Source organism: Crinia signifera, chromosome 3 (assembly GCF_055691185.1).
Source record: "Crinia signifera chromosome 3, ASM5569118v1, whole genome shotgun sequence".
Classification (NCBI taxonomy): domain Eukaryota; kingdom Metazoa; phylum Chordata; class Amphibia; order Anura; family Myobatrachidae; genus Crinia; species Crinia signifera.
In genome coordinates this window covers 333,512,626-333,524,976 of record NC_139219.1, presented here as the reverse complement: position 1 = coordinate 333,524,976, position 12,351 = coordinate 333,512,626, and the positions used below count along the sequence as shown (strand labels likewise).

The 12,351-nt window shown below is 52.4% G+C and overlaps 1 protein-coding gene across 6 annotated transcripts in view; it reads right to left on the bottom strand.

Moving 5' to 3' along the window:
* LOC146064915 (DNA (cytosine-5)-methyltransferase 3A-like) overlaps window positions 1-12,351 on the bottom strand; it is a 196,320-nt gene that overhangs the window by 16,068 nt on the left and 167,901 nt on the right. For 4 of the 6 annotated variants that reach the window (XM_083178924.1, XM_083178926.1, XM_083178928.1 and 1 more), the window contains 7 exons: window positions 10,312-10,495; window positions 8,564-8,648; window positions 7,901-8,046; window positions 5,941-6,031; window positions 4,625-4,773; window positions 3,925-4,025; window positions 992-1,061 (listed from right to left, as the gene is read on the bottom strand). In XM_083178924.1, the coding sequence (XP_083035050.1) occupies window positions 992-1,061; window positions 3,925-4,025; window positions 4,625-4,773; window positions 5,941-6,031; window positions 7,901-8,046; window positions 8,564-8,648; window positions 10,312-10,495 (826 nt within the window). The remainder of the gene's footprint in view (window positions 1-991; window positions 1,062-3,924; window positions 4,026-4,624; window positions 4,774-5,940; window positions 6,032-7,900; window positions 8,047-8,563; window positions 8,649-10,311; window positions 10,496-12,351) is intronic. The other 2 variants (XM_083178925.1, XM_083178927.1) reach the window with 1 other exon arrangement.

Below are 12,351 nucleotides of genomic sequence, written 5' to 3'. Positions count from 1 at the left end.
TGACGGCATGGACAGCGGGGGGGGGGGGTGAGGGGCCTGTAGCATTCTGCCGCCAGCACCCAGTATCAGGGTGGACAAGATGATGGCGGGCACTGTGCACATGATACGGGGTGACGGCATGGACAGCGGGGGGGGGTGAGGGGCCTGTAGCATTCTGCCGCCAGCACCCAGTATCAGGGTGGACAAGATGATGGCGGGCACTGTGCACATGATACGAGGTGGTGTCAGCATGGACAGCGGGGGGTGAGGGGCCTGTAGCATTCTGAATTGGTTGGGTACACTCTGCTAATGACTGGCATCTTTCCTGTGCCAGTGTCACATACGGAGCGGCCCTGTCTCTCTGCCAGGACTTATAATGAGGACAGAATATTCAGGTTTATTACATTCATTTAGCAGAGACATATTCCACATAGACCCGTCCTTTGCAGTGCGCGTCTCCACACACAGAGGCAGCCATGTTGTGGCTTTACCAACAATACAGGCTAGCCTCGTACCTCGCGCCTCTTAGCTTTGGTTATTGGCAGCGGTCATAAAAAAAATTCATCTAACTCCTACTACATCGCAAGTCCGAAGTAATACAAAATGGCTGCTTAATACCACAAAATGGCTGCCTCAACGGAAGCAGGTGATTGGCGCACTGCAAAGGAGCTGCGATACAGCACAACAACAGCGACCAATTAGTTTTCTGACTGCAAGCGGCACTTCATATATGTAACCGGTGAGACTACTACATACAACGTTGTCAGACACAGTAAGCGTAGTGCGAGCTTTTGCCGGGGTTACTGGCACTTGACAGGAAAGGGCGGAGCTTAAAAAATAGGGAGGGGCTTGACAGCAGAAGCATCTGAAATCAGCATGACCAATGGCTGCATCCATTGCTATAACTTCATAATAACACAATCTTATAGCACTGATTATGAGAGCTATGGCGGGATACACTGTACGGGTACATGAAGCCCCCTTACAATAACCTAATAAGAACCCTCCTCACCTTGGCTATCCGGCCGTGTTCCAGGCAGTCCTGTAAGTCCAGCCTGTCATTAACTGTGGACGCCAGAGGCCTGAGACACAGAAACAAAGGACCAATTAGAAGCAGCGAAGCGTGGACACAGTCAGTACTCCTACACCGGGAGATCTCAGGGGGAGACGTATGAAGCAGTGATAAGGGAGGAGAAGTGATAAAGTTCCTGGTACTTTATCACCGGCCAATCAGATCCTGATGGCTAAGTGACAGGCTGGGTTAATAAAGGGACAGTCAGGAGCTGATTGGTGCTATATCACCGGCCAATCAGCTCCTGACTGTCCCTTTATTAACCCAGCCTGTCACTTAGCCGTCAGGAGCTGATTGGCCGGTGATAAAGTACCAGGAACTTTATCACTTCTCCTCCCTTATCACTGCTTCATACATCTCCCCCTTAGTATCGCGGCGTCACAGAAGGTTTAGCTGCCGACGGCAATGAGTGACAAAGCTGACAAATCCATATGGTAGATAACAGTGGTGCACACATCGTACATAGGTCCTTATTCAGGTCTGTTCGGCCATGGGTGTGCATTCGCACGGGTCCAGACAGAGTGTTCGCCGGGGTGCACGCACCCAACATTGTGGGCGGGGGCAGCGGGCTGGGGTACACGCCCAGCGTTTCATGGGAGTTCCGATGAAAATGCGGGTGTTCCCATAGAAATCGCCCGGTGACGTGGGCGCCGGGGACAGGCTACCTGCCCATTTCCTGAGAGACACTTTATATATGCACACACCACATCTATCGATGGTTGGCGAGTTTCCCACCGGCCTGTGAATGGATGTTTATGTAAAACATCCATTCACAGGCCGTACAAATGAGCGCGGCGCGCGAATGGGGGGGACGGACTGCCTGCCATTTGCAGGGCGGGTTCTGGTGGACACACAATGGTGCGAATTCGCATCCGAGCGAGTCAACCAGAATGCGCCATAGCCCATGTATACATCCCGACAGCCTTCTGGCCTCCAAACCCAGTTATCAAACCAACGGCTACCGCCTCCCCCATAGGGAGTGGGACGCAGATGCTGGAAGCGAGCGCGTTCCTCAGTGCGTGTAAGAGAAGCGACTGGGCGGCGCACATGTAACAGCCCGCATACGTGCAGTCACGGAGCAGTCGCAGTCATACAGACTTACAGCGCCATGCGGGTTGATTTTGTATTAACCATTTGAGCGCCAAGTGAATTTGTCAAATAGGTGTGAAAATTGCCCAGCAAACATCTTTATTCACCATAATGACGGGTAATGTCACCTTACATAGGAAATAGAATCTTTTATTACATAACATTTTTTGGTACTTGTTTCCTAGCACGGCCACACCGATTTACATCGGGGTGGTCGTGTCGGAAAAATCGGGTCGATCGCATCGCATGCGATTTGGTCGCATGCGATGCGATCGTCGCGACCGACCGATTTTGGACCCGATTTTTTTTTTTGAATTAAATGTAAATCGGGTCCCTGGGACCCGATTTTACATTGGATTCAATGTAAAATAATCCCAACCCCCCCAAATGTCACGGCGTACACCCCACCCCACGATAGACGCCAACCCGAAGCGTGGCGAGCGCAGCGAGCCCGCGAGGGGCGGCGGTGCGCGTCCTCCGACCTTTTCATTCCCCTACTATCCACGTCGGCGTGGAGTTGAGAATAGAATAGTGTGGCGAGAGCAGCGGACTTCACAGGTGTCCGCGTCGCCACGGACACCTGTGAAGCCCGCGAGGGGACGCGTATAAAGGTATGAAGGTATCCGCGTCCCCTCGCGGGGTTCGCTGCGCTCGCCACGCTTCGGGCTCGGTGGCTCGCTGCGCTCGCCACACTATTCTATTCTCAACTCCACGCCGACGTGGATAGTAGGGGAATGAAAAGGTCGGAGGACGCGCACCGTCGCCCCTCGCGGGCTCGCTGCGCTCGCCACGCTTCGGGTTGGCGTCTATCGTGGGGTGACGACGGGGACATCTAAAATGTGAAATGGGTCATATTGGCCCATTTCACATTTTTTCAGGATTTCAATGTTAAAAAATCTTTTAACATTGAAGCCTATGTAAAAATCGGGGGCATCGCGTCGGGACCTATGTTAATGGTCCCGACCGACGCGATGCCCCCGATATTTTACCTTTCCCGACACGATTTCAATGTTTAAATATTTTTTAACATTGAAGCCTATGGGGAAATCGCGGGCATCGCGTCGGGACCTATGTTAATGGTTCCGACCGACGCGATGCCCCCGATATTTTACCTTTCCCGACACGATTTCAATGTTAAAATATTTTTTAACATTGAAGCCTATGGGGAAATCGCGGGCATCGCGTCGGGACCATTGTTAACGGTCCCGACCGACGCGATGCCCCCGATATTTTGTCCTAGCCGGCCAAATGGACCTGATTTCAAAGGAAATCGGGTCCATCTTATGGATCGTGTACCTTAACTAAAGGTACACGATCCATAAGATATGTGGCCGTGCTAGGAAACAAGTACCCATTTTTTATTTGAATTTATATAACAAATATGAGCAACACTGGTATTTTTAGCGGATATTCTGCATATCTCTCACAGAGATGTTGGCAGTCAAAGGCACCGCAGCCTGTTATGTTTGTGCCAGGACGCTACTGCCCCAGGCCATGCCAAGTCCTTTGTGAGCAGGAGATTCATCACATGGTGGGGGAACTTGTCCCTGCGTCACCCGTACAGTCCCAGCATGAGGGTTGTGCAATAAGCCTCATGTATGATGTAACCAGGGACACTAATCTGGTCTAACCACTATTTCTCTAGTAACCCCTTCATTACCTCTACCGCCCGATAGCCCATCTCCGAAGTGATAACAGCTAGATGATTGACAAGCAACCTACAGCAAATGACATGACAGCACAGTCCTCTCATGTATGTGGACCCTAACGCCAGTCCTCCTCACCATGCTGTCACCAACCTGTTCATACCGGGAAGGTTACCCCAGAAGTAGCGGGCTCTGTGCGCTGCAGACACCTCCCTGGCGTCGATCATCACCGGGTTTGACTGGAAAACAAGATATAATGGGTGGTATACAATTTATGTGCTGGGACGGCAAGAACACACAGGTTTCGCTGAACCGGTGTGTTTCTGCACAAATTTTTTTTTTTTTTTTTTTATGGAAATTCTAAATTGGATTAAATACTGGTGAAACATCTGGAAAACCCACAAAAATTGTTACAACTTATTTAGCTTGCTTGGCCCCCAACAACGGTCACCATCTTTGGCCTAAATCCAATGGAAAGATTGGAGCATGGGGAGGCATCTCTGTGAGCGTCCACCACTGTGGTCACCAGTGGACAGGCGGAATATCCTTAACGGGTACGCAGGTGTGACTACTACATTAATAACTTAAATCAATACATACATGACACAGAGGTATGTTATATGTTAGGTATTCCGCTGCATCCAAAGATAAATAGGCCCCCAAGTGCAAAATACATCTACAGAACCCCCTAGGCGCTTATCATCTGGGCATTGTCATGTGTATCTCCTTTTCTTGCCCTTATTATAGAACATACACGGTTGGCCAAACTCTTCCAAGTGAATTTCGGTCTGTCTTTAAGCTCCAAACCTTAATTGTTCCTCAGCGGTAGTTTCCTTACCTCTAGGAAACGAGATATGTCCCTTTTATCACTAACGCCCATGGCCACCACATTCTCAAACAGCCAGAAGAACGGCCGGTCATCACCTTGCTTTGGTCGAGCTTCATGGAGCAAACGGTAGAACTCGAAAAAGAGCCGGCCTGTGCCCTCTAGAAGAAATAAATGGAGAGGCCAATCAAGAACTAGCCCACTCAATATGGAGATGTCAACCATGAGGTAGCCCTCTAAACATGGAGAGCGTCATCTTGAGGTAGCAGCCTAAGACAAGGTAACCCTTTAAAGATTAGGGGGTTCATCACGAGGTAGCCTTCCAAATATGGTGAAGCCCATCATGAAATACCCCTCTAAATATGGAGAGGTCCATCCCGAGGTAGTCCTCTAAACTGAAAGGTACATCGTGAGATAGCCCTCTAGATATGGATAGGTCCATCACAATGTAGCCCTCTAGATATGGAGAGGTCCATCACGAGGTAGTCCTCTAATCTGAAAGGTACATCGTGAGATAGCCCTCTAGATATGGATAGGTCCATCACAATGTAGCCCTCTAGATATGGAGAGGTCCATCACGAGGTAGTCCTCTATATATATATATATATGGAGATGTCCATCACGAGGTAGTCCTCTATATATATGGAGATGTCCATTATGATGTAAACCTCTAAATTGAGAGGTCCATCATGAGGTAGTCCTCTAATCATGGAAAAGTCCATTAGAAGGTAAAGCTCTATATGCAGAGGACCTTTGTTGTACTAAGGTCAGTTTCCAGCAGAACATGTGCCCTGGTTCTACACTGGCTTTTAATAATTTAGGTTCCTAAATGGTCCCAATCGTCCAGGAGAAACTATGAAAGCTCAAACTCCACATCGGGGTGCCAGCATACACTGGGTCCTCTCCAAGGGCATCGGTCTCTTACGCAGCAGCTTCCAGATGTCAGGTAAGGAGGATGTTAGTCCTGGAGAGAGCACACAGTACATACAATGGAAGGCCAGCAGCTGACAGTGGACAGGCAGACTGTTGCCTCCTGGACCTGGGTGGACTGTGTCCTGGAGTTATCTCATACGTTCCTCAATCCAGGACACTGCGTTCTCCAGGGGAGGAGATACAGAAGCTGCTGGTGCCCAGTGCCCAGGAGTAAGTACATTATAGCGGCAGGAGGAGTATAATCTATCGCAGACATTTAAGGTTCTCAACAACAGTCTGTGTAAATTAATACAAACAGTTTTACTATGGAATTTCAAAGTAAAAAATAAATGATTATGGTTCTATAGCGTTCTGTGTAAGAGCCTGGGAAACCAGACGCTGACGGAACCACGTACCAAAGAGACCTTTCCGGGCTGGGTTCACGATGGAAAGATCATTGCACGGACTTCCCCCAATCACTAGGTCAAAGGGGCCCCACTCGTGAATCTGTGGGAAGATGAAATAGAGAAGACATTAATACCCCTGTCCGGCAGTACATGAGCAACTGCAACACTAACTAGGGCCACAGGACAAGCCTCCTCCTGCACATCACAGCCCCGGGTATATCACAGTCAGACCCCCCCCCCCCCAGTACATCACAGTCAGCCCTGCTCCCCCAGTACATCATAGCCAGCCATCCCCCTCTACAACAAAGTCAGACACCCCCCACCCCCAGTACATAACAATCAGCCCTGCTCCCCCAGTACATCATAGCCAGCCCCCCCTCTACATCACAGCCAGACACCCCCTCCCGTTACATCACAGTCAGCCCTGCTCCCCCAGTACATCATAGCCAGCCCCCCCCTCTACATCACAGCCAGACACCGACCCCCCGTTACATCACAGTCAGCCCTGCTCCCCCAGTACATCATAGCCAGCCCCCCCTCTACATCACAGCCAGACACCCCCCCCAGTACATCACAGACAGCCCTGCTCCCCCAGTACATCATAGCTAGCCCCCCCTCTACATCACAGCCAGACACCCCCCCCCCCAGTACATCACAGGCAGCCCTGCTCCCCCAGTACATCATAGCTAGCCCCCCCTCTACATCACAGCCAGACACCCCCCCCCAGTACATCACAGGCAGCCCTGCTCAACCAGTACATAATAGCCAGCCCCCCCCTCTACATCACAGCCAGACACCCCCCCATTACATCACAGGCAGCTCTGCTCCCCCAGTACATAATAGCCAGCCCCCCCTCTACATCACAGCCAGACACCCCCCCAGTACATCACAGACAGCCCTGCTCCCCCAGTACATCATAGCCAGCCCCCCTCTACATCACAGCCAGACACCCCCCAGTACATCAGTCAGCCCTGCTCCCCCAGTACATCATAGCCAGCACCCCCCCCAGTACATCAGTCAGCCCTGCTCCCCCAGTACATCATAGCCAGCTCCCCCCCTCTACATCACAGCCAGACACCCCCCCCCCAGTATATCAGTCAGCCCTGCTCCCCCAGTACATCATAGCCAGCACCCCCCCCCCCCAGTACATCAGTCAGCCCTGCTCCCCCAGTACATCATAGCCAGCCCCCCCTCTACATCACAGCCAGACACCCCCCCCCCAGTACATCACAGGCAGCCCTGCTCCCCCAGTACATAATAGCCAGACCCCCCCTCTACATCACAGCCAGAAACCCCCCCAGTACATCACAGGAAGCCCTGCTCCCCCAGTACATAATAGCCAGCCCCCCCCCCCCCCCCTCTACATCACAGCCAGACACCCCCCCCCCCCCCAGTACATCACAGTCAGCCCTGCTCCCCAGTACATCATAGCCAGCTATGATGTACTACATCACAGCCATACCCCCCCCCCCCCAGTACATCAGTCAGCCCTGCTCCCCCAGTACATCATAGCCAGCCCCCCTCCCTACATCTCAGCCAGACACCCCCCCCCCAGTACATCACAGCCAGTCCCCCTCCCCCAGAATATCATAACCAACCTCCTCCCCTTGAATATCACATACAGCCCCCCCCCCTCCCCCAGTACATCAGTCAGACCCCCCCACCCCTGTACTTCACAGTCAGCCCTGCTCCCCCAGTACATCACAGCCAGCCCCCCTCTACATCACAGCCAGACACCCCCCACAGTACATAACAGCCAGACACCCCACCCCAGTACATAACAGCCAGACACCCCACCCCAGTACATCACAGTCAGCCCCCCTCCCCCAGAATATCATAACCAGCCCCCTCCCCTTGAATATTACATCCTGCCCCCCTCTACATCACATATAGCCCCCCCCCCCCCCCAGTACATCAGAGCAGCCACCCCTCCCCCAGTACATCACAGTCAGCCACTGTTATAACTTACATGTTTGCGGGTGATGTTGCGCACATCTCCAACATACATTATCTTGCCCTGATGTCGCACCATTCCCACAGTGATGGAGTCTTCACACACCTCAGAGGCAATGTACCGGTCTACCTGGATCCCAAGATCCTTTAGCACCAATAGACCTGGATGGAGAAAACAAAGCTGCCTTACAGAGAATCCACACACAGTAGGCTGAAGGGAGATCCTGAATACAAGTGCAGACGACAACAGGATGCAAGCCCGGCACACCTGCTTTCTCAATGCCGGCTCACCTGGCCCAGCAATGCCGGCTCGCCTGGCCCAGCAATGCCGGCTCACCTGGCCCATCAATGCCGGCTCACCTGGCCCAGCAATGCCAGCTCACCTGCCCCAGCAATGCCAGCTCACCTGCCCCAGCAATGCCAGCTCACCTGCCCCAGCAATGCCAGCTCACCTGCCCCAGCAATGCCGGCTCACCTGCCCCAGCAATGCCGGCTCCCCTGCCCCAGCAATGCCGGCTCCCCTGCCCCAGCAATGCCGGCTCCCCTGCCCCAGCAATGCCGGCTCCCCTGCCCCAGCAATGCCGGCTCACCTGCTTTCCCAATGGCAGCTCACCTGCCGCAGCAATGCCAGCTCACCTGCCCCAATGCCAGCTCACCTGGCCCAGCAATGCCAGCTCACCTGTTGCAATGCCATCAAACAAAGACAGTACTCGGATAGGCTTCCGCTTCTCAGCTATAGTAGGCGGATAAAACTTTGGTGGCTCCTATAAAGAAAAGAAAATTAAAAAATAATGGACGCCAAACCCAGAACATAGGATACAATGTAATGTCCAGCATACAGGCAGTGGATCTGACTGTGCAGCACAGCGCCATCACAGGATACAATGTAATGTCCAGCATACAGGCAGCGGATATGACTATGCAGCACAGCGCCACCACAGGATACAATGTAATGTTCAGCATACAGGCATCGGGTCAGACTGCGCAGCACAGCGCCATCATAGGATACACTGTAATGTCCAGCATATAGACAGAGGATATGACTGCGCAGCAGAGCGCCATCATGTGATACAATGTAATGTCCAGCATATAGTCAGCGGATCTGACTGTGCAGCAGAGCGCCACCACAGGATACAATGTAATGTCCAGCATATAGGCAGCAGATATGACTGCGCAGCAGAGCGCCATCACACGATACAATGTAATGTCCAGCATATAGGCAGCAGATATGACTGCGCAGCACAGCGCCACCACAGGATACAATGTAATGTCCAGCATATAGGCAGCAGATATGACTGCGCAACACAGCGCCACCACAGGATACAATGTAATGTCCAGCATATAGGCAGCAGATATGACTGCGCAGCAGAGCGCCATCACATGATACAATGTAATGTCCAGCATATAGGCAGCGGATATGACTGCGCAGCACAGCGCCATCACATGATACAATGTAATGTCCAGCATATAGGCAGCGGATATGACTGCGCAGCACAGCGCCATCACAAGATACAATGTAATGTCCAGCATATAGGCAGCGGATATGACTTTGCAGCAGAGCGCCATCATATGATACAATGTAATGTCCAGCATATAGGCAGCGGATATGACTGCGCAGAAGAGCTCCACCACAGGATAAAATGTAATGTCCAGCATATAGGCAGCGGATATGACTGCGCAGCAGAGCGCCATCATATGACACAATGTAATGTCCAGCATATAGGCAGCGGATATGACTGCACAGCGCCATCACAAGATACAATTTAATGTCCAGCATATAGGCAGCGGATATGACTTCGCAGCAGAGCGCCATCATATGATACAATGTAATGTCCAGCATATAGGCAGCGGATATGACTGCGCAGCACAGCGCCACCACAGGATACAATGTAATGTCCAGCATATAGGCAGCGGATATGACTGCGCAGCAGAGCGCCATCATATGATACAATGTAATGTCCTGCATATAGGCAGCGGATATGACTTTGCAGCAGAGCGCCACCACAGGATACAATGTAATGTCCAGCATAGAGGCAGCACATATGACTGTGCAGCAGAGCGCCATCATATGATACAATGTAATGTCCAGCATATAGCCAGCGGATATGACTGTGCAGTAGAGCGCCATCATATGATACAATGTAATGTCCAGCATATAGCCAGCGGATATGACTGTGCAGCAGAGCGCCATCATATGATACAATGTAATGTCCAGCATATAGGCAGCGGATATGACTTTGCAGCAGAGCGCCATCATGATACAATGTAATGTCCAGCATATAGCCAGCGGATATGACTGCGCAGCAGAGCGCCATCATATGATACAATGTAATGTCCAGCATATAGGCAGCGGATATGACTGCGCAGCAGAGCGCCACCACAGGATACAATGTAATGTCCAGCATATATCACATGAAGGGTACTCACAAATTCTTGGTCATGGTTATTGGCGAAGAAGAGCTGCAGGCGGGAGGGCCAGTCATCTCGCCTCCGCAGTAACCCGTAGATACCCTTGTGCCCACACATGTAGCAGTTCCAGGGGTCTTCTTTAATAGCTGCCTGAGCCGCACCTGGTCCCACCAACAAGTCCACACATTCCACACAGAAACACCTGGAAACATGCCGGAGAAACGGTAATTACTCTAGGCACGAGACCCACTGTGTCCAAATAGTGATATCCCCTGGGGTCAGTCCTGATGGTGATATCCCCTGTGGTCAGTCCTGATGGTGATATCCCCTGTGGTCAGTCCTGATGGTGATATCCCCTGTGGTCAGTCCTGATGGTGATATCCCCTGTGGTCAGTCCTGATGGTGATATCCCCTGTGGTCAGTCCTGATGGTGATAACAGGAACTAATTCCTTCTCTCTAGGGGCAGACGGAACCAGTCCAGCTCTCTATGGTCAGATGGAACCAGTCCCTGAACCAGTCCCTGCTCTCTATGGTTAGAGGGAACCAGTCCCTGCTCTCTATGGTCAGAGGGAACCAGTCCCTGCTCTCTATGGTCAGACGGAACCAGTCCCTGCTCTCTATGGTCAGACGGAACCAGTCCCTGCTCTCTATGGTCAGACGGAACCAGTCCCTGCTCTCTATGGTCAGACGGAACCAGTCCCTGCTCTCTATGGTCAGACGGAACCAGTCCCTGCTCTCTATGGTCAGACGGAACCAGTCCCTGCTCTCTATGGAGGGGTGGTACCAGCACCTGCTCTCTATGGTCCGACAGAACCAGTCCCTGCTCTCTATGGTCCCACGGAACCAGTCCCCGCTCTCTATGGTCGGACAGAACCAGTCCCTGCTCTCTATGGTCGGATGGAACCAGTCCCTGCTCTCTATGGTCGGACAGAACCAGTCCCCGCTCTCTATGGTCGAACAGAACCAGTCCCCGCTCTCTGGGGTCGGGCAGAACCAGTCCCCGCTCTCTATGGTCGAACAGAACCAGTCCCCGCTCTCTGGGGTCGGACTGAACTAGTCCCCGCTCTCTAGAGTCAGACGGAACCAGTAGCTGTTCTCTATGGTCGGACGGAAACAGAACCTGCTCTCTATGGTTAGATGGAACCAGTCCCTGCTCTCTAGGGCAGAAGGAACCAGTCCGGCTTTCTATGGTCAGAGGGAACCAGTCCCTGCTCTCCAGGTTTGGACGGAACCAGTCCCTGCTCTCTAGGGTCGGATGGAATCAGTCCCTGCTCTCCAGGGTCAGAGGGAACCAGTCACTGCTCTGTAGGGTTGGACGAAAACGGTTCCTGCTCTCTAGGGGCAGATGGAACCGGTCCCTGCTCTCTAGGGGCAGAAGGAACCAGTCACTGCTTTCTAGGGGCAGAAACAGTCCTTGCTCTCTAGGGGCAGACAGAGCCAGTCCCTACTCTCTAGGGAAGACGGAACCGGTCCCTGCTCTCTAGGGGCAGAGCCAGTCCCTGCTCTCTAGGGGAAGTTGGACCAGTCCCTGCTCTCTAGGGGCAGACGGAACCAGTTCCTGCTCTCTAAAGGCAGTCGGAACCAGTCCCTGCTCTCTAGGGGCAGACGGAACCAGTCCCTGCTCTCTAAGGGCAGTCGGAACCGGTCCCTGCTCTCTAGGGGCAGAAAGAACCAGTCTCTGCTCTCTATGGTCGAACGGAACCGGTCCCTGATCTATATGTTTAGACGGAACCAGTCCCTGCTCTCTATGGTTAGACGGAACCAGTCCCTGTTCTCTATGGTCGGATGGAACCAGTGCCTGCTCTCTAGGGTTAGACAAAACCAGTCCCTGCTCTCTAGGGTCAGACGGAACCAGTCCCTGCTCTCTATAGTCAGAAAAAAACAAACCCTGCTCTCTATGGTTAGACGGAACCAGTCCCTGCACTCTATGGCCAGATGTAACCAGCCCCTGCTCTTTATCGCCAGACGGAACCAGTCCCTGCACTCTATGGCCAGATGTAACCAGCCCCTGCTCTTTATCGCCAGACGGAACCAGTCCCTGTTTTCTAAGGGCAGTC